Here is a 26,573-nt window from a genome sequence, read left to right as displayed (position 1 = left end):
CAATCCATTACAACAAACTGTTCATTAATTTTCTTATTACCACCCATTTCTGCCTCAAATAAACGGGATTTACCTTGTCTCAAAAGAATCAACACGTACTGTGGAAACACCATGAAACAAGAGAGAACATCAGAGAGTACATCAAATAAAAAAAAAAGCAAAAAACAACAAAATCTCCTATGATGAATTAAGCCTTTTAGTTTGATGGTATACCTATATGAGGAGACAAAAAAACCTTGCCGACCCTGTCTCTAAGGCCACGAGCCGATCCAGGCAAACGTATTTCCGATATTACATACAACTTATTTAGCTAAAATTTCTTATTAAAATCATCAATTGATCATACATGAAACTTTACTGCCATATATGCAACCATACACGCAATACCTATACAGTGATGAGCGCGCTAATAACCAGCAAAATAACGCAAAATATTGAAAAACATAATACATTGTGAAATGAAAAGGAACCTATAAATTTTCATTACAATGCATAGTTTCCCACATTTAGACGTCTGTGACCCTTTTCTTCAAAAAAATGGTTCGGTGATGCCGTACCATGACCAAAATTTATATGTTTGTAACGTCTAAGTGGTTGTTCTTACTGTTTTATTATTTTAATTAAAATCAAGTAATCAAAGAAAAATAATATTTCATCATCCGGAGTTGCACAGCAGACCAATGTTCGTAATGCAAACACCTACAACCCGAAGTAGCCGGTACTTTTTTATATACTTTGACCATTAGCTTTGATGATGACACATATGTCGAAAGCGTTTAGCTAAGGAAATTAAATATTTTTACACACTTTAGTATACTTCTCTTTTTTTCACTTTCTTAAAGAATATTATTACAGAAATTATGTTCAAGAATAAGGCTATAACATATTAAAAAAATCACTTAAATCGGACAACAGGTTTAGGAAATTCAAGACATCAAATATTACCCATTTTTTTGGCGTGGCCGTTTTTTGTGCCGGTCAGTGTAGCCTCTTAAATTGACTGTACGTACTTTTAGTTTGTTACAAAGTATTTATTTAAAGATAATGCAGAACAATATCTCTCAAAATGTAAACGGCAATAGCTGCAAAGCAACTATTAAGATAAGATAGAAATAATCTACAAATATAAAAATATCTTCACATCCTTTTTGCTGGATAGTTTGAATTTGAAGTTAATTGTCACTTGTATTCAAAAAGAAATGGCTGTGTTTGTAAGGTAATTTTTTTTGGTTTTTTGTAACTTTTTGAAACTAAACTTAGTAGTATGTAATGTTTCGACGCGATTCTTATGAAATGAAGGAAAGACCGCTTTTTTTGAGTTTCTTTGTAGTATTAAATTATCGGTTAGAGTTAGGTGTCACACAAAATTTTTTCCAGCGCAAGTACATGTAATAATTATTGTTACATGTATTTGCACTGGACAATTTTCTTTATGACACGGTGACAGGAAAATACAGCGTGTTTTATATGTTCGTTCATGGGTATTCTTTCATTTTTCCGACTATAGATACTTTTGAGAAAAATCCCAACATATACTTGACATTCTTTAAAAAAGATCCCGCAACACTCCTTATGGAAAAGTGGTCCCGGTCAAATTTAACGAAACTTTGGTAACTGATAGTTCTCCGTGAGTAGATTAAAAAAGTCCATGGCATCTAGGTCTGAAAAACTTTTATTCTCGAACTACAGCCTTCTAAGTTCGTAAATTGAGGTACTCGGTTTATGTTAAGTACTAATTCACGGTCAAGTACCTAAATGAAAATATCGTTATTGAAAGAAGAAAGACTCATTTTCTTCATGCATATTTGCGTGTTACATATATGAATTTATGGTTAAAAATAGATGCATCGTATTTGAGTCTTCAGAAAACCTCCGAAAAGTACTCAGAAAACTGAAGAAGTGTGTTGCTACAGCGACATAAGAATTATCATGTTTTCATGAATGGTTCAGACTTATCCGATACCAACATAGCTGTAGTTCCGCCTTATCTTTAGAAAACTACTGAACAGCGGCTGATCTAGGGGGGAATAGGGTAATTCCCCCCGTAACAGGATGCAGAATTAAAGAAAACATTGTTGAAACCTAAAAAATATATTAGCGGACATGAAACTTACTACAAACAGACAAATTCAACCCAATTAACTCGACAGTTAGTCTTGCAGTTTGAGTTTATCTATTTTATGTAATTAGGGGTTGGTGTTTTATTGGAAGTCACCCCAAGGCTCTCTCCCAAGGCAAATGTTCCGCCACTGCTACTGAAGCGGTTTCAGAAAATTGAGAAACAACCACAATATGTGCTGCTAGAGCAGAACAAGGTATCTCACATTTTCACGCATGCAGAATAGAGTGCCTCTAAAAATCATTAGATATGCCGACGAAGCAGTAGTTTCAGCAAATAGCTTAGATGATTTACAAAGAATAATCTTTAGCATATCAGATAGGAGTAGAGAAAATCTATGGAAAAATCGGGCTTATGTCATCTTCAACTATCTGTACGTTAAGATGTTGCTGATTTCGGTTAGATACATCATATGTCGTGTTAACTAACGACCTATCAGGATACTTCAGTAGCAGTTGCGGAACATTTGCCTTGGGAGAGGGGTGCGGCTTCCAATAAAATACCAACCCCAAAATATATAAAATAGAATATAAAATATATAAAAATCAGATAGGAGTAGAGAAAGTCTATGGAAAAATCGGGCTTATGTCATCTTCAACTATCTGTACGTTAATATGTTGCTGATTTCGGTTAGATACATCATATGTCGTGTTAACTAACGACCTATCAGGATACTTCAGTAGCAGTTGCGGAACATTTGCCTTGGGAGAGGGGTGCGGCTTCCAATAAAATACCAACCCCAAAATATATAAAATAGATAAACCCAAACTACATAAAAGACACAGGCAATAACATGTGCAATAAGTTCCCTTTATTTTCCTAACTGTCGAGTTAATTGGGTTGAATTTGTCTGTCTGTAGTAAGTTGAACGTAAGCTAACATATGTCAACGTGTAATAATCATGTTTCAACAATTTTTTCTTTAATTCTGGACCGTGTTACGGGGGGAATTCCCCTATTCCCCCTAAATCCGCCACTGTTCAGTAGTTTTCTGAAGACAAGGTGGAACTGCAGCTATGCTGGTATTTGATAAGCGTGAAGAATTCATGAAAACATGATAATTGTTGTCACCCTAGCAGCACATTTTCTATCACACCCCTTCAGTTTTCTGAGTACTTTTCGGAGGTTTTCTGAAGACTCAAACACGCAAATAGGCAAGAAGAAAATGAGTCTCTCTTCTTTCAATAATGATATTTTCATTCAGTTGACCGTGAATTAGTGCACTTAACATAAACCGAGTACCTGAATTTAAGAACTTCAGAAGGCTGTAGCTCGAGAATAAAAGTTTTTCAGACCTAGGTGCCATGGACTTTTTTAATCTACTCATTGAGGACTATCATTGACCAAAATTTCGTTAAATTTGACCGGGACCACTTTTTCATAAGCAGTGTTGCGGGGTCCTTTTAAGTAATTTATTATTAATATAGTTTTTTAAATTATTTATTTATTTATTCAATTAATTGCGAAACACTATACTATATTACTTATTATACATACAGGGCCGCGTTTAGGTCAATTGACGCCCTAGGCAATTCTCTAGTAGCCGCCCTTCAAACATGTACCATTATTGCGAAAAAAAAATGCAGAAATTTTTATTTAAATAAGAATACACTAAAAATGGATTTAAACTACGATGTTTACATACCTATAATAGAAAAAATTGTCATTCTTCATTGAAAAAACTTCTTTTCAAAAAAAGACTTTTCAAAAAAAAATTTGTTCTTGATAAAATCGACAAATTGTTAACACGTTCTTGCGTCATACTTAATGGGAAAATATTTTTAATTCTTGACATTTTCGAAAATGACCTTTCAGCGGACATGTTGTCAACTGGGAAGCACAAATAAATGTGCAAAGCAATGTCAAAATTAGGGTTATAATAATAGTTATTTTCCTAACAAGTGCGGAAAGTCATACTTTTCCGCACGCCATTGCAGTTTCCGCTTCGCTTCGCGTCGTTCGGCAAGCAGTCAAGTGCGGAAAAGATACTTTCCGCAAGAGTTAGGAACAATATTTTTTCTACGAGCGTTAAAAAAATGACCAAAGCTTAATCAATTAATTGAATTAATATGAAAATATATACACAAATTAATTCTTTGACAAGGTTGTCAAAACCAAACTTTCAATATAACTGGTTAGCATGACGACGATCTTGGTTTCCATGACGACGATTCAAAACCACTGTTACTGTCTACTGATTTGACTTTCGAATATTATGTCAAAATAATTTTATTTCATCGAATTGTCGCGTTAATTTCATTAAAACATGAACACAATAAGATACATTTGAAATAAAATAGTAAATAATATCTACATATTAGTTTATTGCATGTATTATAATTATTTTAAGGCCATATTAAAATATCTAAATTCAGTGCAGAAAAGTAATGCGGAAAAGTCATTGCGGAAAAGTAAAACTTTCCAAACTAAAAGTACGGAAAAGTAGACATTTTTGCACACTCGTAGAAAATAGTTATTTTCCTAACAAGTGCAGAAAGTCATACTTTTCCGCACTCGACTGCAGTTTGCCGAACGACGCAAAGCGGGAGTTCGGCAAGCAGTCGAGTGCGGAAAAGAGACTTTCTGCAAGAGTTAGGAACAATAATTTTTCTACGAGTCTTTAAAAAATGACCAAATCTTAATCAATTAATTTAATTAATATGAAAATACATACACAAATTAATTCTTTGACAAGGTTGTCAAAACCAAACTTTCAATATAATTAGTTAGCATGACGATGATCTTGGTTTCCATGACGATGATTCAAAACGACTGTTATTGTCTACTGATTTGACTTTCGAATATTATGTCAAAATAATTTTATTTCATCGAATTGTCGCGTTAATTTCATTAAAACAACAACACAATAAGATACATTTGAAATAAAATAGTAAATAATATCTAAATATTAGTTTATGCATGCATGCATTATAATTATTTTAAGGCCATATTAAAATATTTACACGCGTGCGGAAAAGTAAAACGCGTGCGGAAAAGTAAGACGCGTGCGGAAAAGTAACACGCGTGCGGAAAAGTGAAAAGTTCTAAACTAAAACACGTGCGCGAAAGTAGACATTTTTGCACTCTCGTAGAAAAAATATCTTTCAATCCACTTAGTGCAGTCACTGAAGGTTTTCACCTCCGATTTCGTTGAACCTCCATCGATTTTCATGAAAATTGGTAAGTAGTAAGAGGATATCTCAAGGAACAAAGGTGACATGATGCCAACTTGCGCTTTCACCGTGGTGGTGAAAACTACCACTTTAAGTGGGAGTGAAAGAAATAATACCATAAATCGATAGAGAGACAAATTCTAAGCCAAATCTGTTATTTGTTATATAAAGTTATTAATATAAATTAATACTTTTTGAGTTATTAAAGATTTTATTTTTTCGTAAAAAATGCATGTTTTAAATCTGTTTTTCACGTATAACTCAAAAACTGTAAGCTTTTACAAAAAAGTTATTATTACCAAAATTGAAGATAATAAAAAGCTGAATACACTCCTCACTTAAAGAACTAAACTAATGTTAATTCAAAATGAGTTATGTGTAATTGAATGTATATCTTTTCGACGAGTACTCAAATCTAAGTATTCAAGCTTAAATAACGGGAAAACGATGCATTTTATAAAATATACCTGCTAAGCACTTGTCAAAGTACTTCGGAGTACCTATCAACAATCAAATGAGCTCCAGTAGAAGTTAATAGCATCACAATTAAGCAAGTTATGATGAAAATAAGAGAACCCTTTAGAACTTTTTAGGAAAAAGTGAAAAATAAAACATACGCCATTTCCAAATCCTTAGAAGAATCCTTATACGCGTAATCCTTAGAAGAATTTCTTTATATTAGCATAAATAATGATTTCAACAATTTTGACCGGTTTAGAATGCATATTTTTGAAAAAAAGATGTAATTTAAAAAAATCAGAATTTTTAAAATTATCGTAGTTTTCATTTTCTTTTGATAATACTTAACTCCAAAAGTACTCAATATCCGTAAAAAGTGATATATGTATAACCAAATTTTAGTTTTTTCTGAATCAAATATTTTACTTTTTTACTATTTCTGTAGGGTAAAGAATAACCGAGATAGAAACGTTTAAAGCTTAAATTTTGCTGCGATAACCATGTAACCGGGGCCATTTACCCTTTTATTTTTTAAAAAGTAAGGGGTTTAAAAGATTAAATTCAACGTAGTTTAATAGCCATTAAAATTAACTTTCAAATGTTTTTAAGGCAAACGTGATATCGTAAAAATTAACGGAGTTATTAAAAAAAAAAAAAAACAATAACTTTTTTGGCAAAATTTTTAAAAGATAAATTTTGAAAAATATTTGGTGCATAAATTTTAATGCTATTAACTTGTTCGGGGCTCATTTGATAGATATTTCTAAGTACGTTGACAAATGTTTAATAAGGTTATGTTATAAAATACATCATTTTCCCGTTATTTAAGCTTGAATACTTAGATTTGGGTACTCGCCGAAAATAGTTATTTTCCTAACAAGTGCAGAAAGTCATTCTTTTCCGCACGCGACTGCAGTTTGTCGAACGACGCGAATCGGGAGTTCGGCAAGCAGTCGAGTGCGGAAAAGAGACTTTCTGCAAGAGTTAGGAACAATATATTTTTTTAAGAGTCTTTAAAAAATTACCAAATCTTAATCAATTAATTTAATTAATATGAAAATACATACACAAATTAATTCTTTGACAAGGTTGTCAAAACCAAACTTTCAATAAAATTAGTTAGCATGACGATGATCTTGGTTTCCATGACGATGATTCAAAACGACTGTTATTGTCTACCGATTTGACTTTCGAATATTATGTCAAAATAATTTTATTTCATCGACTTGTCGCGTTAATTTCATTAAAACAGGAACACAAAAGATATATTTGAAATAAATTAGTAAATAATATCTAAATATTAGTTTATTGCATGTATTATAATTACTTTAAGGCCATATTAACATATCTAAATTAACACGTGTGCGGAAAAGTAAAGACCGCGTGCGGAAAAGTAACACGCATGCGGAAAAGTAACACGCGTGCGGAAAAGTGAAACTTTCTAAACTAAAATGCGTGCGCGAAAGTAGACATTTTTGCACGCTCGTAGAAAAAATATATATTCAGTTACCTATAACTCACTTTTAGTTAACATTAAAAGGTTTTTCCAGTACGGAGTTTATTTTGTTTTTAATTAGCTTTAATTTTCGTAATAATAATTTTTTTGTAAAATCCTATAGTTTTTGAGTTATTCATGAAAAATCGGTAAAAACCATGCATTTTTCTCACGAAAAATTAAAATCTTTGATCTTTAATAACTCAAAAAGTATTGATTTATTTTAATAACTTTATGTAACTTTTGCTTAGAATTTGTCCCCCTATCGAATTTCTAATAAAATTTCTAATTTTCAGGGGATATTTCTAATAAAATAGTTTTCATGCTCGAGAAGGGGGGTGGCATCCACCACCAGGGTAAAAGCGCAAGTTGACACCATGTCACCTTTGTTCCTTGAGATATCCTCTAACTACTCACCAATTTTCATGCAAATCGATGGAGGTTCAACGAAATCGGAGGTAATAGCTCATATCCACCTTCAGTGACTGCACTAACTCTTCTTTAAATACTAAGATTATGTCAATTGGTGATTTTATTGTGGTGTATGTATCCAAATACCCTTTAAGTGAATGCATTCATGTATAGATGATGTATCTTGGTCGTCTTTATTTTGTATCAGATTTTCAGCTTCTTTAATAATTTCTTCATTGCTTAATTTTGTCAAATCTGTTAATAACACGGAAACGTTGATAAATAAGTCGATAAGATTCCAGACGCCTATTCAGGTCTCTTATCAGAGTGTCGATTATAACATAGAATGTGTGGATTTTCATCTCATCACTAGCTGAAAAGTTTAGTTCATCATCGGCCCCCTCGTCAAATTGAATTTCTCTTTCCTATTTCTTTATATGTTTTATTTGGGCCCAATTTTTTGGCTTCCTTGCGATAAAGTAATTTGAAGGAGATACTCTTTAATGACAGAACCTAGATTTATAATATTTATATACAAATATTTTTTGTACAGTATTTTTGCCGCCCTCTCATAAGCCGCCCTAGGCAACTGCCTATATTGCCTAATGGATAAAGCAGCCCTGTATACATAGCATTTATATTAATTCCCATATTATCCTCTCATTCCATTCGCTTTAACATATATTCGAGTACAGCTGTAAATAATTTCGGGGAAATAGTATCAACCTATCTAATTCCACGTTCTATTCGGAACTTTTTGGTATCTTCATGAAGTAGTACACAAGCTGTAGCTGTTTCGTTAATACTCTAACTAAATCAAGTCATTATATCGGTAGTCAATGCGGCAGTCAACCAATGCTCGAAGCCGTTTATGATGATATCTAGTATCAAACGCCTTTTCATAATCTACCTAGGCTTGTTGGAAGGAAGATAGGCTTGTTGTATTCTGTACAATTTATTTAGTAGCGTTTTAATAACTTGTAGATGATCATTTCTGGAGCGAAACTCGGCTTGTTCGTAAGGTTGGTAACTATCTAGTTTGTTCACCAGCCGTTTTGCTATTACATATCTTTATGAATAATTTGTATGTACGGGAGAGCAAACCAATAGGTCTGTAGTCCTTTAAGCCTGAAATGTCACCTTTTTTAGAAAAATCCCTTTTTATTTCCTCTGTTGTGATATCTGGGACACAGCATAGAAAACGCAACAGCAGTGACATACTAGTAGGCGGGAAAAGTTCGCGCACTATTACTGCGCGGATCGTCGGCCATTTTGTACGTAGTACCAGACAGTGTAGAGAATCGACAGTGTTGCCGATTTGTATATAATTATCAGATTTACTTAACTTTTATGACATTCATATTTTTTAACATAATTTTATACGTATGCCTGTGGGAATTATGTCAATAATTGGGACATAACACAACATATTGACGATGAATGGCGATTGTATTGTTAATCTTTTGCATAAATTCCAGAAATTATTCAAAAAGAATCTCTTACGGGTAATAAAGTTAGTGCAATAACTGATACTGCAGCAATGCAGAAATAAAAAAAAATCACGTTTTCTTAGATATCGTTGTCTGTCGACGTTTAAATGCGACCGGTGAGCAAGCAAATATTAAATTAGTGTTAGCAAAAGTGAAGGAGTAAAAGAATGTTACTCCTTTCAAACAGACAAAAAATGTTAATGCAAATGAGGAAATATTATTTGAAAGCGTTCTAGATGTAGTTTTATTATAGTATAATATATTACATATAATTTTGTTACAAGTATTTTTGAATTAACAAGTTGAATCAAATAACTTTTTTCTTAATGTATTTTTATTACCCTTAGAATCTACCGAGATAAAAAATTTTAACATAATGTTTGGCAAAATCTGACCATTTTAGCAGTGGCTTAATATAATTTCATTAAATGACATCGGCAACACTGATGAACCAACACATCACATCACCACTGAGATGTACTACGCGAAAAATGGCGACCCTGTACTTTTCAACTTCAAAGGCGGCATCAGGGAGTGTCCTTGCTGGTTTCGTTTATTATGCTGTGTCTGGGATGTCTTCTGGGCCTACATTTTGGACTTTGACTTTGATTTAGGATCTGGAAGTTCTTCTCGTTTATACGATTCTAAGTTTTGAGGAGGGTTCTAAATAGGAGAAAATATACATGATATCCTATTTAAAACAACATAATAATAAAGTGTATAGTGGATCCCAAATAGAGATTTAACATATCGAAAAAAAAAAAACTGGAAAAATTGGGAAAAAACAGGTTTTTTCCAAACTATTAGAAAAAATGGGAAAATTTAAATATTTTTTGATTGAAGCTTGAAACGTCGTTTAATATCCACAAGGAAGAATTTCCTGTAGCTTAATTACAAGTAAAATTAAATAAAAATTTTTGGCTTGGTAAAAGGTGTATTAGTTTAAAAAGCCCCTATAGGACTACAAACATAGAAACAAAACGTTTTCGCTCTGTAACAAGAGCATCATCAGTGTTACAAGAACGTGGTGAGCCAACCAAAAAATACAAAGGTCAAAGACTTTCAAAAACAGACTAAAAGTCTTGTATAGATGCAAACATGGCAAAATCCAAAGGATGGATAAAATTCCTATGGCTACGGCCCTAGGACAACATAGGACTCCCACACGTGGTAAGTGGGTCAATAGGTAATAATTAGGTCATTATGTTACAAGAGGTGACAGGCAACTCTGGGTGACAGTTGCCTGTCACCTCTTGTAATATAACCATAACCATATTGACCCACTTACCACGTGTGGGAGTCATATGTTGCCCTAGGGCCGTAGCCATAGGAATTTTATCCATTCTTTGGATTTTGCCATGTTTGCATCTATATACTCCATCTAATTTACTTAACGTTGCACGTCATCCGTGCCATAGCCCTTGACGTCACATGATACCAACACGAAATATTTAGGCGGTAGGTGTGTTCTTTTTAAGAATCATTTTGCCGAGTACACTGGAATTAAAGCCACTAGACATACAGTCGGAAAAATGAAATAATACCCATGGACGAACATATAAAACACGCTGTATTTTCCTGTCACCGTGTCACAAACAAAATTGTCCAACGCAAGTACATGTAATAATAATTATTACATGTACTTGCGCTGGCCAATTTTTTGTGTGACACGGCGACAGGAAAATACAGCGTGTTTTATATGTTCGTTCATGGGTATTCTTTCATTTTTCCTACTGTATTTTATTATATACGCGTAGAAATAATATTTAAAGATTTCTATTAATGTTAACTTAAAGAAATACGCAATAATATGTTTCATTTAATTTGTATTAAAACTTCAGTATTAAAACTGCAGTATTAAAACTTCAAGAACACCTAGATCAAATTGGACAGTGGTTAAAGAAATGGAAGATAAAAGCTAACGAAACTAAGTCAACACATATAACTTTCACACTAAGGAAAGACCAATGCCCAAATATTAGCCTTAATCAAGTCAACATACCACAACAGAACATCGTCAAATACCTGGGGCTTCATCTTGATTCTAAATTAAACTGGAAACAACACATTTTAAAGAAGAAGAAACAAATTGAGTTGAGAGTGAAAGAAATGAATTGGCTTATAGGTAGAAAATCTCGACTCTCAATTGAGAACAAACTGCTGATTTATAAAACAGTCATCAAACCTATATGGACGTACGGTATAGAACTATGGAGTAGTGCCAGCAAATCAAACACAAAAATTATCCAAAGAACTCAATCAAAAATTCTACGCACCATCGCAAATGCCCCGTGGTACATTTCCAACCAAAACCTTCATACAGACCTAAACATCCCGTTAGCAAGCACAGTAATTCAAGAAAGAGCCAACAGACATCACGAGAAATTGGAAGACCACCCCAACCAATTAATATTACCATTACTGCAGCCACTCAACAACAGAAGATTGCGAAGATTATGGCCCATAGATCTTCGCTGAAACTGAGGTGAAACCGCTGGGTGATGTACCTCATAACGCCATTTTAGTGTACAATAATACATTGATATATGTTATTGTACTTGTTATCAAATTAGCTTATAGAATATGTAATTCTGATTGTTAATAAATGCTTACAAAAAAAAAAAAAAATTTATTTGTATAAATGGATTATAAAGAGTTTTTATGAAGCGCATTTGTTCGAAATACACTGTAAATATAATCGAACGAAGGTGATATTTTGGCATAAATTGGCAACATTTATTTGACAGCTGCGGGGATGACACTTCATATTTGTGTATATTCTTTACTATAAACTATAAGTATTTGTTTCATTATATTTCCTGTTTTTATGATGTACTTTAACGTAAGATTATAACTTAATTCTTGTTTTCTATTTCTAAAGTTTTTATTTATTTACACTGAATATTGATTTGTTTTGCTGTATAATCCACTTCCGCAAAAATTGTGTGATGTATTTGATTTAAAATTAATTCAAGAATTTTTTGTAATTGGGCAACAATGTCAAATTATATCTCTAACGTAGATAATGACGTGCAACGGTAAGTAAATTAGACGGACTGTACAAGACTTTTAGTCTGTTTTTGAAAGGCTTTGACCTTTGTATTTTTTGGTTGGCTCACCATGTTCTTGTAACACTGATGATGCTCTTGTTACAGAGCGAAAACGTTTTGTTTCTATGTTTGTAGCCCTATAGGGGCTTTTTAAACTATACCTTTTAACAAGCCAAAAATTTTTATTAAATTTTGGTCGTTTAATATATTTTTTGAAAATAAATACAGGAACATACTTTAATATCTAAGATATAAGTACAAACATGTCAAAAATTATAATTATTATCTAATAATTGAAAGTATCAAAACCGAAACTTCAAAGGTAGAAAGAACATTATTTAAACAAAGCGCTCAGTGGTATATTTTCATCTGAGTCTGAATTTTCAGACCGAGCATATATGATTCAGACTCGATCCCAGCCTCATCATCCCGGACGGATAAAACAATATGATTTTTGTCAGTCTCTTCTAAAAGTGGATCTGGTCTAGCACCGTAAATAAATATCTGTTTTTCGTTTATAACCAAATCATTGACCAATTTTAAATGAATAGCATCAACTTCTGAATGTATTATACATAGAAGTTGTATAAAATAATATATATTATCAAAGGATAAAATTCAGAAGTCGTTGCTATCCAATTTCTTTTGCTTGTATGCTGGAGGCCGTGTAAAGACCAGTTTCTGTCTGAAGAGGCGGTCCATTTACAATTCAGGAGGCAATTTACATAAGTGACTGCAATGTACACAAACCTTGCCACCATCTAACGGGATGAGTACTATTCGCACTATTCCATAAAGAATTTCGACTAAAAATCCAGTATTTGTTCTAAATTGGGCTAGATTTTCCACCACCTTCCCTACATCTAGATTTAGTAAATGAGCCATTTTACAAATGAAGTCTATAGCTTCCATTTGTTAATCTTCATTCAATTATTCTCCTTTAAAGCGAGCATCAAGAAGATTGGTTGCAAAGTGAATCGGCTTACGATACGAATCGGAATACGAACAAAATTCGTAGCATTCGTCAACATATATTTTAGCAAGCTTTCGACAAGTTAACTAATAGTCTGGTCAACTTGTTAAGCAATATTCAATATTGTGTCTATTATATACTTAAAGACAAAAGGCACTTCTGATAATATAGATTTATCCGATTCTACTAAATTTATCCATTTTGATCCGGGATGCAGAATTTGTTTAGTATTTCTGTTTGTTTTTCCTGTTTCTTCCGCAAAAAAAAACAGGTTTTTCCTGCACCCAATTTTTCCGGAAATTTTAAACCTCTAATCCCAAACCCTTTTTTCAGTGCGTCATTAATTTTGACGTCATATGGGATATCATGACGCAAATCATTACATGACATTTTAGTTAAATCTGACAGTTGTCAGAATATTATTTATATTTATATAAACTTCAACATTTATACAAATATTTGTCAGACTAGTAATATTTAAAATATTTTAATGTAAAAATAAATAAATATAAAATCAAATTTCACTATACAATGTCCGAGTATACCAATGACATAAAATATTTATATTTACGTCGCTGAATACTAACCTAGAAATTACAATTGTAATTTTACCATATGATCGATTATTTTTGTGTCAAATTATCTTTACTAGCCTCATTTATTGGTTATCTATTTAGAGTATTGTAATCGCCAACCAATTATACATCTATAAGTATAAATTCGTTGTAATATGCAAATAACCATCAAGGAATACATAATTGTCTAAGTTCAATGTATAATAATCACAGAGGTACGTTTTTTTTCTGTCACTTTCAACTGAAATGCGTTAGAGAGAATTCAATAATCTGTGACGCACGGAAAAAAGGGTTTGGGACGATCTATACGTATGTTTTATCGCGTAGTTATAAATCACCTTATATAATTTGACATATTTTCCAAGTCTGGGTTGGATAATATCATTGTCTAAATTTTTTTCTAAATAATTTTTCTTGATATTCTGTACCATAATGTAATTACCAAACAATGTCGCACTAAAAACTCACCCTGTATACAGTACGTAAATCGTTCAGCTGGACATATAGTATAGTATAGTTGATCCAAAAGATGGCATAACCCAGACATCCAAAGTGAAAGTTATCCCTCAACACCAAATTGTTCTATATGGTCCACACAATGTCCAGAAAAAAGTCACACCATTTTGAGCGTCGGGTTTGGGGGGAGAGGGAGGAGAAATCGGTAAATTCGTAGTTTTTTAAGTTTTTCGCCAATATTTCTAAAACTATGAAGTTTAGCATGAACAACCTTCTATACAAAATTCTTCTACATTAAATTTGAAATAAAAAAGGCCCTATGCATAATCTTTCTAAAATGAATGGTTCCAAAGTTACGGAGGTAGAATAGTATAACTGGTCCAAAAAAGGCCTAACCAAAACATCCAAAGTAAAAGTTTTCCTCCAATACCAAAATGTTCCATATGGTCCACATATTGTTCAGTAAAAAGTTACACCATTTTGAGCGTCCGATTTGGGAGGGAGATGGGAGAGAAGCCGGTAAATTGGTAGTTTTTTCACGTTTTTCGTCAATATTTCTAAAACTGCTTTAGCGTAAACAATTTTATATACAAAAATGTTCTACATAAAATTTAAAACAAAATATGTTGTATACATAATTGTTATAAAATCAACGGTTCCAGAGTTACAGAGAGTGAAAAGTCGAAGTTTTCGATACTTTTTATATTTTTGGGGCAATATTTATGATATAATTATACCAAAAACCCAGACATCCAAAGTAAAAGTTATCCTCCAACACCAAATTGTTCTATATGGTCCACATAATGTTCAGAAAAAAGTCACACCATTTTGAGCGTCGGGTTTGGGGGGAGAGGGAGGAGAAATCGGTAAATTCGTAGTTTTTTAAGTTTTTCGCCAATATTTCTAAAACTATGAAGTTTAGCATGAACAACCTTCTATACAAAATTCTTCTACATTAAATTTGAAATAAAAAAGGCCCTATGCATAATCTTTCTAAAATGAATGGTTCCAAAGTTACGGAGGTAGAATAGTATAACTGGTCCAAAAAAGGCCTAACCAAAACATCCAAAGTAAAAGTTTTCCTCCAATACCAAAATGTTCCATATGGTCCACATATTGTTCAGTAAAAAGTTACACCATTTTGAGCGTCCGATTTGGGAGGGAGATGGGAGAGAAGCCGGTAAATTGGTAGTTTTTTCACGTTTTTCGTCAATATTTCTAAAACTGCTTTAGCGTAAACAATTTTATATACAAAAATGTTCTACATAAAATTTAAAACAAAATATGTTGTATACATAATTGTTATAAAATCAACGGTTCCAGAGTTACAGAGAGTGAAAAGTCGAAGTTTTCGATACTTTTTATATTTTTGGGGCAATATTTATGATATAATTATACCAAAAACCCAGACATCCAAAGTAAAAGTTATCCTCCAACACCAAATTGTTCTATATGGTCCACATAATGTTCAGAAAAAAGTCACACCATTTTGAGCGTCGGGTTTGGGGGGGAGGGGAGAGAAATCGGTAAATATAGAAAGTATCGAAAACCTCCACTTTTCACCCTCCGTAACTCTGGAACCGTTGATTTTATAGCAATTATGTATGAACCTTTTTTGTTGAATTTTATGTAGAATATTTTTCTATAGAACATTCCTTACGCTAAAGCACAGTTTTAGAAATATTGACGAAAAACTTAAAAAAAACTACTAATTTACCGACTTCTCCCCCATCTCCCCCCCAAACCGGACGCTCAAAATGCTGTAACTTTTTACTGAACAATATGTGGACCATATAGAACAATTTGGTGTTGAAGGAAGACTTTTGATGTCTGGGTTAGGCCTTTTTTTGGACCAATTATACTATACTACCTCCGTAACTTTGGAACCGTTCATTTTAGAAGGGTTATGCATACGGCCTTTTTTGTTTTAAATTTAATGTAGAACAATTTTGTGTAGAAGGTTGTTTATGCTAAACCGCTTAGTTTTAGAAATATGGACGAAAAACGTAAAAAACTACGAATTTGCAGATTTCTCCCCCCTCTCACCCACAAACCCGACGCTCAAAATGGTGTGACTTTTTTCTGAACATTATGTGGATCATATAGAATAATTTGGTGTTGGAGGATAACTTTCACTTTGGATGTCTGGGTTTGGGTCTAACTATACCATACTAATAGGGAATATACATTGTGAGAATTGTGGCAACTGCGCTAACTTGTGTTAGTTTTAATATGCAAATAACCATCAAGGAATACATAATTGTCTAAGTTCAATGTATAATAATCACAGAGGTACGGTTTTTTCTGTCACTTTTAATTTAATCAAAATTTTAATATTCGTTTTAATATGCAAATAACCATCAAGGAATACATAATTGTATAAGTTCAATGTATAATAATCACAGAGGTACGTTTTTTTTCTGTCACTTTCAACCTTAGGCTAAAAATATTTAGATACTACATTGTCATAATTTTGACGTTTATTTGTGTCAGTCGAAATAATTTTGAGGTGAATATTGTCATAGAGAGAGCTAAGTTGACACAATTATCTCAATATAATACAATGTATGTATTTATGTATCTAAATATATACAATGTATGTTCCCTATGTCCAGCTGAACGATTTACGTACTGTATATTAAGAAGCGTTGGTGACAAACTACTACCTCGTTTTAGCTCTTGAGATGTATTGGGTATCCTCCAATTGTCTTTAGAAGATATTTTCTGAATTTTTCTGCATTGTTATATTAGGTGAATCAGTAAAGATATATTATAACATTACATAATACAATATATATATATTGTTTACAGATGGTCAGCTTTTCTTGGAGTAATATATTCTTTAATCAATTTAAAAATGGGAAATGCAATTTGTAATGAGGATAATTATGAGAGATACGTTAATCAATTTGGGTCTATTCGAAGAGAACGATATATTGATTGCCAAAATATCCAGCTTCCTTTAAATGAACCTTGTGATAATTGCAGAAGAATAATAATCTCAGATTCAAATATACCTGAAATAATAACAGCAGCATTTTTAAATTTTCCCTCCACGGAAGACTTACAACTATCAGGAAACTTTATAAAGAACATACAACCTGGTGCTTTTAGTGGCCTTCAAGCTTTGGAAAAACTTGACCTACACAACAATCAAATAGAAAAAATAAGCGATGGAATATTTAACCATTTAGTCAAGTTAAAATCCCTTGATCTTTCTAGAAATAAAATCAGCAGCATTGTTCCAACTTTTTTAACAGGCGTTACTCACATATCTTCACTAAATCTTGCAGACAATGCTTTAAAATCTGTTGATGATGTATTTTTAGGACAAAATTCTCACTTTATAATGGTAAATTTAAGTAGCAATGAAATTTCTTCTTTTAACTTAAACAGATTTAACAGTAAAATTAATACTTTGGATATTTCAAATAATACGTTAACATCTGTCAATGTTTGTTTTCCAGGTTTAAAAAAGCTTGATGCTAGTAATAATCAAATAAAATCTTTGCTTTCCGGCACTTGCTCATTAAACACAGCTCCGCTAAATTTAAATATCAGTTATAATTTGCTGAATGAAGAAAGCATCATGAATGTTTCAAAATTGTTCAAATTAGAAAGTTTAAGTGTGGCGGGAAATAATCTGTCCTTTATACCTGTTAACCTATTTGTTAACTTAACAAAGTTGTCTTATTTGAACATGTCACACAATCATATAAGTTACTTGAATTATGGAGCACTGGATCATTTAAATTTTTTGCAAAGTTTAGATCTGTCGTATAACAAGCTCACGACTCTTAAAAGATACTTGCACTCATTGTCGGCACTAAGATCTTTATACATCAATAACAATAAAATCACAGAAATTAATAGCAAACAACTATTGACCGATAATAACGGATTAAACATCATAAATATAGATAGTAATGATTTCACTTGTGAAAATTTAGTGGAAGTAATTCATGATTTTAAAAATAAGGTGTCTAAAGGTACAGCAACTATAGGATCAAATATTCACGGCATTGCTTGCAAAGAGGAAACATTGCCAGAAGCAAATCCTGAGGTAAAATTTAAAGAGGATGTTATAAAATATTTGGAAACAACAATTTCGGCAAAGCTTGAGAAATCCGAGAGCCTTCAGTTCGACAGAAGTCTCATGTATGACTATTTTAATAAAGATTTTAAAAACAGCAACTTTTATAAGTATCTGGAGGGACTGAAAAATATTAATACGTTAAATTTTAATGGTACTGACATGCTAAAGTACTTTAATCAAGATTTTAAAAACAGTTTGTTCTATAAATATCTGGAAAGTCTGAAAGCAAACGAAAACTCAACTAGAGAGTTTAACAGAAGTCTTTATGACTACTTCAACAACGATTTCAACGGTACTTATCTAGTTAAATATTTGACTAAACTAGAAAAATCCAAGGGCGACTTCATTGATTCTTTTGAAAATAGCAGCATGTTTAACTACTTTAATAAAGGCTTTCAAAATAGCACATTTTATAAGTACTTGGAAAATTTAAATTCAAAATTTGATAGTATTCAACAAAAAGATCATGGTACTGCTGAATATTTTCATAGTAGTTCAGAACAACAAGGGCACAGTTATTTTGCTACTCAGTCTGTAATAATCATGTTACTCATGTTAATCATGTTAATTATTTTAGTATTGTTTAAAGTTGTAAAAATATATTCTAATTACAATTCGAAAAATTTGTTAGCTAGAGAACAAGTTGAACTTTTAGATACAAATAGTATAGCGTAAGAATAAACTGAAATTACATTTTTTAGTTTGTAACATGGATTATGTATTAAATAAGTCTGGTTAACATTAATAATTGTTAGTTCAATCCAAATCAGAGTTAATATCCCACCGATGTGGAAATTTTAGTAATTAATTAGTAAAATAGCAAATACAGTAGAACCCCGCAAATCCGAACTAATTGGGGAACAGCCTGTTCGGATTCCGAAAAGTTCGGATTATCCGAAAGTTAGCCTAACTAATAATTCAAAGCTTTCGTTTTCGTTGATTTTGAGTCACAAATCGTTCTCGCAAGAGTGTGGACAATATTTTTGGACTAAGTTGTCTGCAAGGAAGTAAGTTTATATTTAACATTTATAAGCACTACGTTTACGTAGTTTACGCACTTACGTTTACGAACATGTAAACCGAATGGAACCAGATAGATTAGCGAACATCTGTAAAAACAACAAGCCGTATAGCAGAAGACCCGTTGGAAAGCCGCCGAAAAGGTGGAAAGACAATGTACAGTCAACAACAACTGAAACAGAATAAGAGGCAGACAAACCGGAGTAAACCTAGTCGCACGAAGAAGAAGAAGAATAAGAAGTTTACGTATAAAGTATTTACGTATTATTTTTAAGAAATATTAAATGTCAACATCCTATTAATCCTACATTGTTTAATTTTCTGGTTTTACTCTGTACCTATAATAAACATGTTTTTAAGTTTTTGTCGTGAATTTTTTATTTTTTTTCACTTTCTGTTGGTTCGGATTTGCCGAAAGTTCGGATTAGCGGGGTTCAGATTTGCGGGGTTCTACTGTAGCCAAACAAATTTTTAATAATATTATAAATTAATATTCATTGTCAGTGGCATTATCTTCTCATTATGAGCCGAAGCCTTATTCAGAACAATTTTCCATTGACCTCTGTGATTCAGTGGTGATAAAAATGTCGGTTTGACTGTAACGCGCGCGGTTGTTGAATTTGTGAAATAAATTGTATAATAATTAATTAGATAAATGTTGTGTTAGTTTTTAGTATATGGTTAGTGGCTTATAAATTCTTGTCAATAATAAATAAAATATAAATTAAGTCTGTTTATTTATTTAAAATAAAGTGTAAAATAATAATAACGAAATCAGTAATTTCGTAACAGTGTATACTATATGTTACAGTTCAAGTTGATTCTCAGTTAGAGTTGACTATTCCTAGTTCGAGTCAACTCCAATTAAAACGAGCAGTAAAAGTTGATTTGAAAAATTTAATTCAACTTTTACTAGTTGAAGTTGACTATTCCTGGATCGATTCGGTAAATGTCGATTATACAATTTATACGAGTATAATCTCACGTGTTTTACTGATGAGTGTGCGTCTCTTTGTTTTGACCGTTTTAACTACTTATCACGATTTAGTCCAGACTGTATCATCGCCCCCGTTAGGTAAATTATTCCGATTCGATTTCTTTGCACAAACTTACTCAAAAAGAGGTCCTTATAATAAATCCACAGGGTGCCAGGCGATATTGTGGCTGATAAATTGTTTAAAATTTTTTTTTAAACTAATTCGCAAAAATAATTTTTTCACTTTGGACAATTTTTTTTTATTCTTTGGGTCATTTTTTCTCTAAAATTGATTGTTGTCGAGTTATATGCGATTTAAAATTTGAAAAAAGCGAAAATAACCATTTTTAAGGCTCGGTTAAAAACTCGGTTAAAAATAATTATTATGAAAGTCAGGAACTGACCTTCATAATAATTCATCATTAATTATCAACAATGAGCGCTAAGGGTGTATTGAGGTGGCCGTCAATGTGAGTGTGAGTGACAGGGCTCGCGATAACGGGCCTGCAAGGGATGCACTGCAGGCGGGCGCCCCTGTTTGGGGGGCGCCAGAATGAGCTATTTTCTGCTGGTGTTATGCAAAATACTAAAATAGAAAAATTCATTTTTTAAATGTGGTTTAAATTCGTCATAATACCCTAATCTGTGCTTGTTAGTTATGCATATCACACACATATATGTAAAATATATAAAAATATGCAATGCCGCATAGAATTCTTACCATGTAGTAATATAATTTATTGGCCAAAGATAAAATATTTATTTATTTTATCATATTTATTTATTTATTTATCTTATCATATTTTTTCAACCAAACAACTTTGCTCTTAATGAGAATGCTTTGTTTATTTTCTTCAAATTTCGTACAAGTTGTTAGTTTTGTATCAGCAGTTATGAGTGGAAATGAATGATTTCTAGTAAAATAAACAAGATTGTGATACTGTGCAGAAACATAATCTTGAGTTTTTAAATGATTTTTATTTTATAAAAATGGATTCAAAAAAAATTATCTGGGGCACAAATCGAAAAACAAAAGCCGAAAAAGAAGAGATGACAAAAAAAACAATATTAGTTCTCTTAGCCAATTTCTTAAAAGTGAAGTTGTTTTGTCAGATGATGGGTCCAATAAAATTGTAACCGAACTTTATTTACCGGGGACATTTGCGGATAGCGGGACACGACACCGACTTGAGTCGGTGCCTCTCTGCCCGGAACCCACATTTTTAGGACACAAGTCCAAAATCAAGTCATTAACAGGGAGAAAAGCTCTTCTAGCTACTCCTAAAATCAGATGGTTTAATCACATAAAGTAATACAGAGGATGTCCCATTACCCAGGGCATCCAATGTAACGTTCAGGACAAAGCCTCATCATTCGTTATGTACTGCGATTTGGAGGGGTGGTGGTATAGCTTGGGGGTCAGATAGATACCACTCCAGGTTATGGGCGGTCAGAAAGGTACCACTCCAGGTTACGCAGTGTGACCGGTTTGATCTTGTTGGTCATGTGTTTGACATGTGGGTCTCACTGTTCCATTAGAACACACATAATGTCCCCGAGGCTGGGGTTGTACGAGTATCTGTGTGTATGCGTGTGTAGGGGTGAGGGGCGCCTGTACAAGTTTTGCAGGCGGGCACCTTATACCCTAGCGCCGGCGAGATGCACCATTGGACGGCCGGAATGGCGTATCTCTTTCGCACTCACCATTGACGGCCGCCTAATACGCACTTACCACTCATTGTTAATAATTAAAAATACCAGCTTAGTAGTAAAATAATGACAAAAATTTCTTCACGATCTTGTAGATGGGGCTATAAACTTTTTTGTGACTTTCTGACTTTCATAATAATTATTTTTAACCGAGGTTTTAAGCCTTGAATGGCTATTTGTATAACTCGACAACAGTCAATTTTAGAGAAAAATCACAAGAGACCTTTTTTGCTCAAAATAACCCACACGATCTAAAAAATTGTTCGAAGTAAAAAAATTATTTTTGTGAATTTGTTTAAAAAAAATGTTGAAACATTTTTTGACCACGGTACCGCCTGACACCCTGTGGATTTGTTATAAGGATCTCTTTTTGAGTAAGTTTGTGCAAAAAAATCGAATCGGAATAATTTACCTAACGGGGGTGACGATACAGTCTGGACTAATCTGAACATTATCAAGTAACATTTAATTTCTATTCCAATCGGTTGTTTGTGTGAATCAACTCATGATACTATAAATAAAGAGATAGTATTTTCCCGTAGCGTAAATACGTCCGAGCTCGCGCATTGATGATGTAACTGGAGACCGGAAGTTGAATTTGAATTATTGTTAAAGTTAAATGGGATTTGTATGTATTATGTGATGAAATTATCCAATTAGCAAAATAAAATTAAACTTCAATGTGTTCGAAAAAAATCTAGTGTCGAGATTCCAGTCAAAATAACTGTCAAAGATAAAATATAAAATACAACCGCGAACAATTCAAAGTAATCGGACATTACGAATGATTACGAACCATTACGAACTTGTCGGTCTCCAGTTACGTCACGACTTCCGGATGTGCAATATATATATTATCTTGTTATTTATAGTATCATGAATCAACTTTTACTAAATGGCATTGGGAAGAGTATACTTTTTCTAGTTGGAGTCTACTTTTACTAGTAAATGTTGAATTAAATCTTCAATTTATGTTTATAATCAACTTTTACTAAAACCAGCCGTTTGAGTCGACTCGAACTAGGAAAAGTCAACTCCAACTGGATAATCAACTTGAACTGTAACATATACACCGGTATATTAGGCGTCATGTCCTTCCGGTAGGAATCTATGGAGGACTATCACCGAGCCGCCAGGCCTTATCTCTTACCGTACTGCTCCATCATAGCCGATCACACCAGCGTATTCTAGTGTAAGCAGCAGATTCCTTTTAGAATTTTAAATTGCTAAATGTTAGTCTTTTTGAAAACTTTAGCGATGTTGTGCACTTTTTGGATGGTGAAAAAGCATTGAATTCGCGACCGTCATCGCTATGGCGAGATATTAGTAATTTATATGCTTATGTCGAATTGAGTATGAGTTCGACCGAAGTTATAATGGTTGGAGGAAGGATATACAGTGTGTATCCGAAGGCGCTTGCGAAGCAAGCCCCCGAGGTACACTTTTAACCATACTTTGAAGAGCATACTTCCATCAGTAGTAACACGTTGTACTGTCGAAGCACATGGTTTATGAAAGATTGTTATTTTTGAAGTGAAAACTTCTCTAGCGACGTGGTGCACTTTTTGGACGAGGAAAAAACATTGAACTCGCGATTTTTGCGACCGTCATTGCTGCCGCGACATATATTATGTATATACAGTGAGGACGTTTGAGTTGGAATAAATTCATTATCTCGAGAATGTGCGAATTTGGAGAGAAAACCTGAGATAGGTCGATTTTTATTTTTAAATTATGACTTTTTGGCATATATATCATACTAGTGACGTCATTCATCTGGGCGTGATGACATAATCGATGATTTTTTTACATGAGAGTAGGGGTTGTGTGATAGCTCATTTGAAAGGTTATTTAATTCTCTATTCAGTAATATAGACAATAACATAATTATTTACACAGGGTGAACAAAAAAATTTTTTTTATTAAATTAATTTACACAAAAAGAAGAATATAAGGAATTTTATTTAATTCAAAATATATTTTACTGCTCTCAGAAAAACAGGTAATAATATTTTCCACCTACCTCTACCGAAAGTATACTTTTCCGGACCTGATTGTAGGGAGCAAAGTTGTACTTTTCCTCCCTAGGGAGGAAAATATTTTTCCTCCCTAGGGAGGAAAAGTAAAAGTGACGTCATAATATTTCATTCATGAAATATAACTTACTGACGCCCTGTATAATATCTATTTTCTATTACGGAGTATCTATACATTTTAACGTTTATTTATAAAACATCCTATATTTTGCAGAATGGTAAAAAACAGTAAATTGTTATTTTGATTTAACAATGTTTACATTAATAATTTGACTTATATTTGACAGCTGACAGTTATATTGTACCTACTTGTTGTTTTAGTTCTAATAAATTTTGTTGGTTAGTTACATAAATAAATTAAGTAAAAATGACAAAATTACTTGTTATTTGAGGAAGGTGGAAAAACCATATGTATAACATGGGAGTAAAGTGCCTTTTCCTCCCTTGAATGATTACTGCCCTCCGCTACGCGTCGGGCAGTAAACTTCATTCTCGGGAGGAAAAGTTACACTTTCCTCCCTTGTTATACAAATAGCTATTATTTCACTAATAAACATATTGCTTTTCGCTTAAATTCAATGCTCAACTGCTAAGAGACAGATGGGGGCAGTTTTAACATTTTTTTTTATTTAATTTGATGGCTTTGGTAAAGACCAATTAGCCAGACAATTTTTACATCTAAGTATAATATGTATTACATAACTAGAATAATAGGTATATGATACAAGTATAAAACATTTACATATATTTAACTAACAAAATAAAAATATATTATACCTAGATATAATATATGCACACACATACGTGTACATATATAAACACATACATACATACACATATAAACACACGTACATATTTTTATAATTAAAAAAAATCATCCTTCTTCACGAATTGAATTTAAGCGAAAAACAATGTTTATTTGTCAAGTAAACATTTTTTTCTGTTTTCTGACAGCAATCAAAGATATTTTGAAATAAATGAATTACATACATTCTTCTTTTTGTCTCAATTAATTAAAAAATCGACTTTTTTAGAAGGTTTTTTGAGAATAACTCGAAAAATATGCATTAAATAAAAAAAAAGCTGTGGATATCAAAACTGTATCTTTTAGGAACACAAACCAAACTGTTTTTCTATAATATCTTTACGACCAATACAAACCGAGATACGGCATGTTAAAGGTTAGCTTTTTTCGTCAAATGCATAATTTGAAATAATCAAAGCCAAATAACGGGAAAACTTTGCATTTTTCCAGGAAAACTTGGATAATGTTTTTCCAGCATACAATAAGATCTTTCAAAAAAAAATAATAAAAAGTTTCTAGCATAAAAATTGAGCAACTTAAGATCAAAAAAAAAGTCGGTACCTGTTTTTCTCTACGAAAAAAAAAAAACAGTTAAAACAACCCCCTAACTACCCTCGTAATTAAAAACTGGTCTTCGCCTTTCTGTAATTCCTTTTATATTTATATTATCAATACACCCAAGAAGTTTGACCTATTTAAAATGCCTAATTTTAGAAAAATTGGAGTTTAAAAATTGATTTTTTGCAATTTCGCATTCTTTTATCATTTTCTTCAAAATATCTCCGAGAATACTGGAGATACGAAAAAAATGATAGATTACTAAATTGTAGCTATTTTAATAACTAAAATATCCTTATGCATAGATTTTCATTACAGTGAATAGTTAGCGAGATATAGCTGTTTAAAACATCTATTTACGAGCAAACACCCCCTTATTCGAGCCTTTTAAACCCACCTCAATTAAAAATTAAGGAATCTTACGGAATTTAATTTACATAGGCTTATAGCTCTTAAAAAATCCTACAAAACCATTATTGAACAAACTGTTTATCGCCAAAAATAAAGGAGCTATGTTTATAAAACTAATTTTTTTTTTCGAAAAATTAGAATAGTCCCCTTATACAGCATTTTCAATGTATATAGTACCGGTTCGTATACTGGATGATGACTAAAAAACTATTTGTAAGGTATCTGAAGGTAATATCGCCAAGCTAAGGTTTAGAATTTTTTTGTTGGATAGTGGGTCATATTAAAAAAGATGTCACAACTTGAGCTATTCAATGAACTACTTGAAATTACGTAGAATCCACTAAAATAATAATTTGGGTATTTTTACGCATTTACTGGACAATTTAAAAAAAAGTCATCTTTGGCGATATTTCCAACCCTTGTTGGCAATATCGCCAACCTATTATTTCGAATGCAATACGGTCTAACAATTGAACATTATACTTCAAAATGATATATTTGCTGAAAAATAACAATAAGTAAGTATTTAATAACAATAAGATTTTTGAACCATAATCTGGAGTGGTTAGCAAAATGAAGTGTCATGTTTTTCTTCATTTGATGTTTCCATCTCACTTAACTCCAATACATTAGAATCACTATTGCTTGTCGATGACTCTACGGCAGAGCGCTTTTTAATTTTTCCAACCTTCGACGTATCTGGAGTAGGTTGCCAAGGTTGGCGATATTACCGACATGCATATAAATTGTTTGTAGGTAAT

The 26,573-nt window shown here is 32.5% G+C and overlaps 2 protein-coding genes across 4 annotated transcripts in view; one reads left to right on the top strand and one right to left on the bottom strand.

Annotated features, from left to right (window-relative positions):
* LOC114331051 (prolyl 3-hydroxylase OGFOD1) overlaps positions 1-26,573 on the bottom strand; it is a 98,723-nt gene that overhangs the window by 2,541 nt on the left and 69,609 nt on the right. The gene's annotated exons all lie outside the window — the stretch shown is intronic.
* Positions 1,127-20,044, top strand: LOC114331059 (leucine-rich repeat and immunoglobulin-like domain-containing nogo receptor-interacting protein 2). 2 transcript variants are annotated; one of them, XM_028280533.2, is made up of 2 exons: positions 1,127-1,216; positions 17,012-20,044. In XM_028280533.2, exons 1-2 carry the CDS (start codon positions 1,200-1,202, stop codon positions 18,969-18,971), a joined length of 1,977 nt encoding a protein of 658 aa, XP_028136334.2. In that variant the 5' UTR covers positions 1,127-1,199; the 3' UTR covers positions 18,972-20,044. The 2 variants fall into 2 exon arrangements, with proteins under 2 accessions (XP_028136334.2, XP_050499771.1); XM_050643814.1 differs by lacking the exon at positions 1,127-1,216 and adding an exon at positions 16,320-16,951.

This window comes from Diabrotica virgifera, chromosome 2, assembly GCF_917563875.1.
Source record: "Diabrotica virgifera virgifera chromosome 2, PGI_DIABVI_V3a".
Classification (NCBI taxonomy): Eukaryota; Metazoa; Arthropoda; class Insecta; order Coleoptera; family Chrysomelidae; genus Diabrotica; species Diabrotica virgifera.
This window is presented reverse-complemented; position numbering and strand designations above follow the sequence as displayed.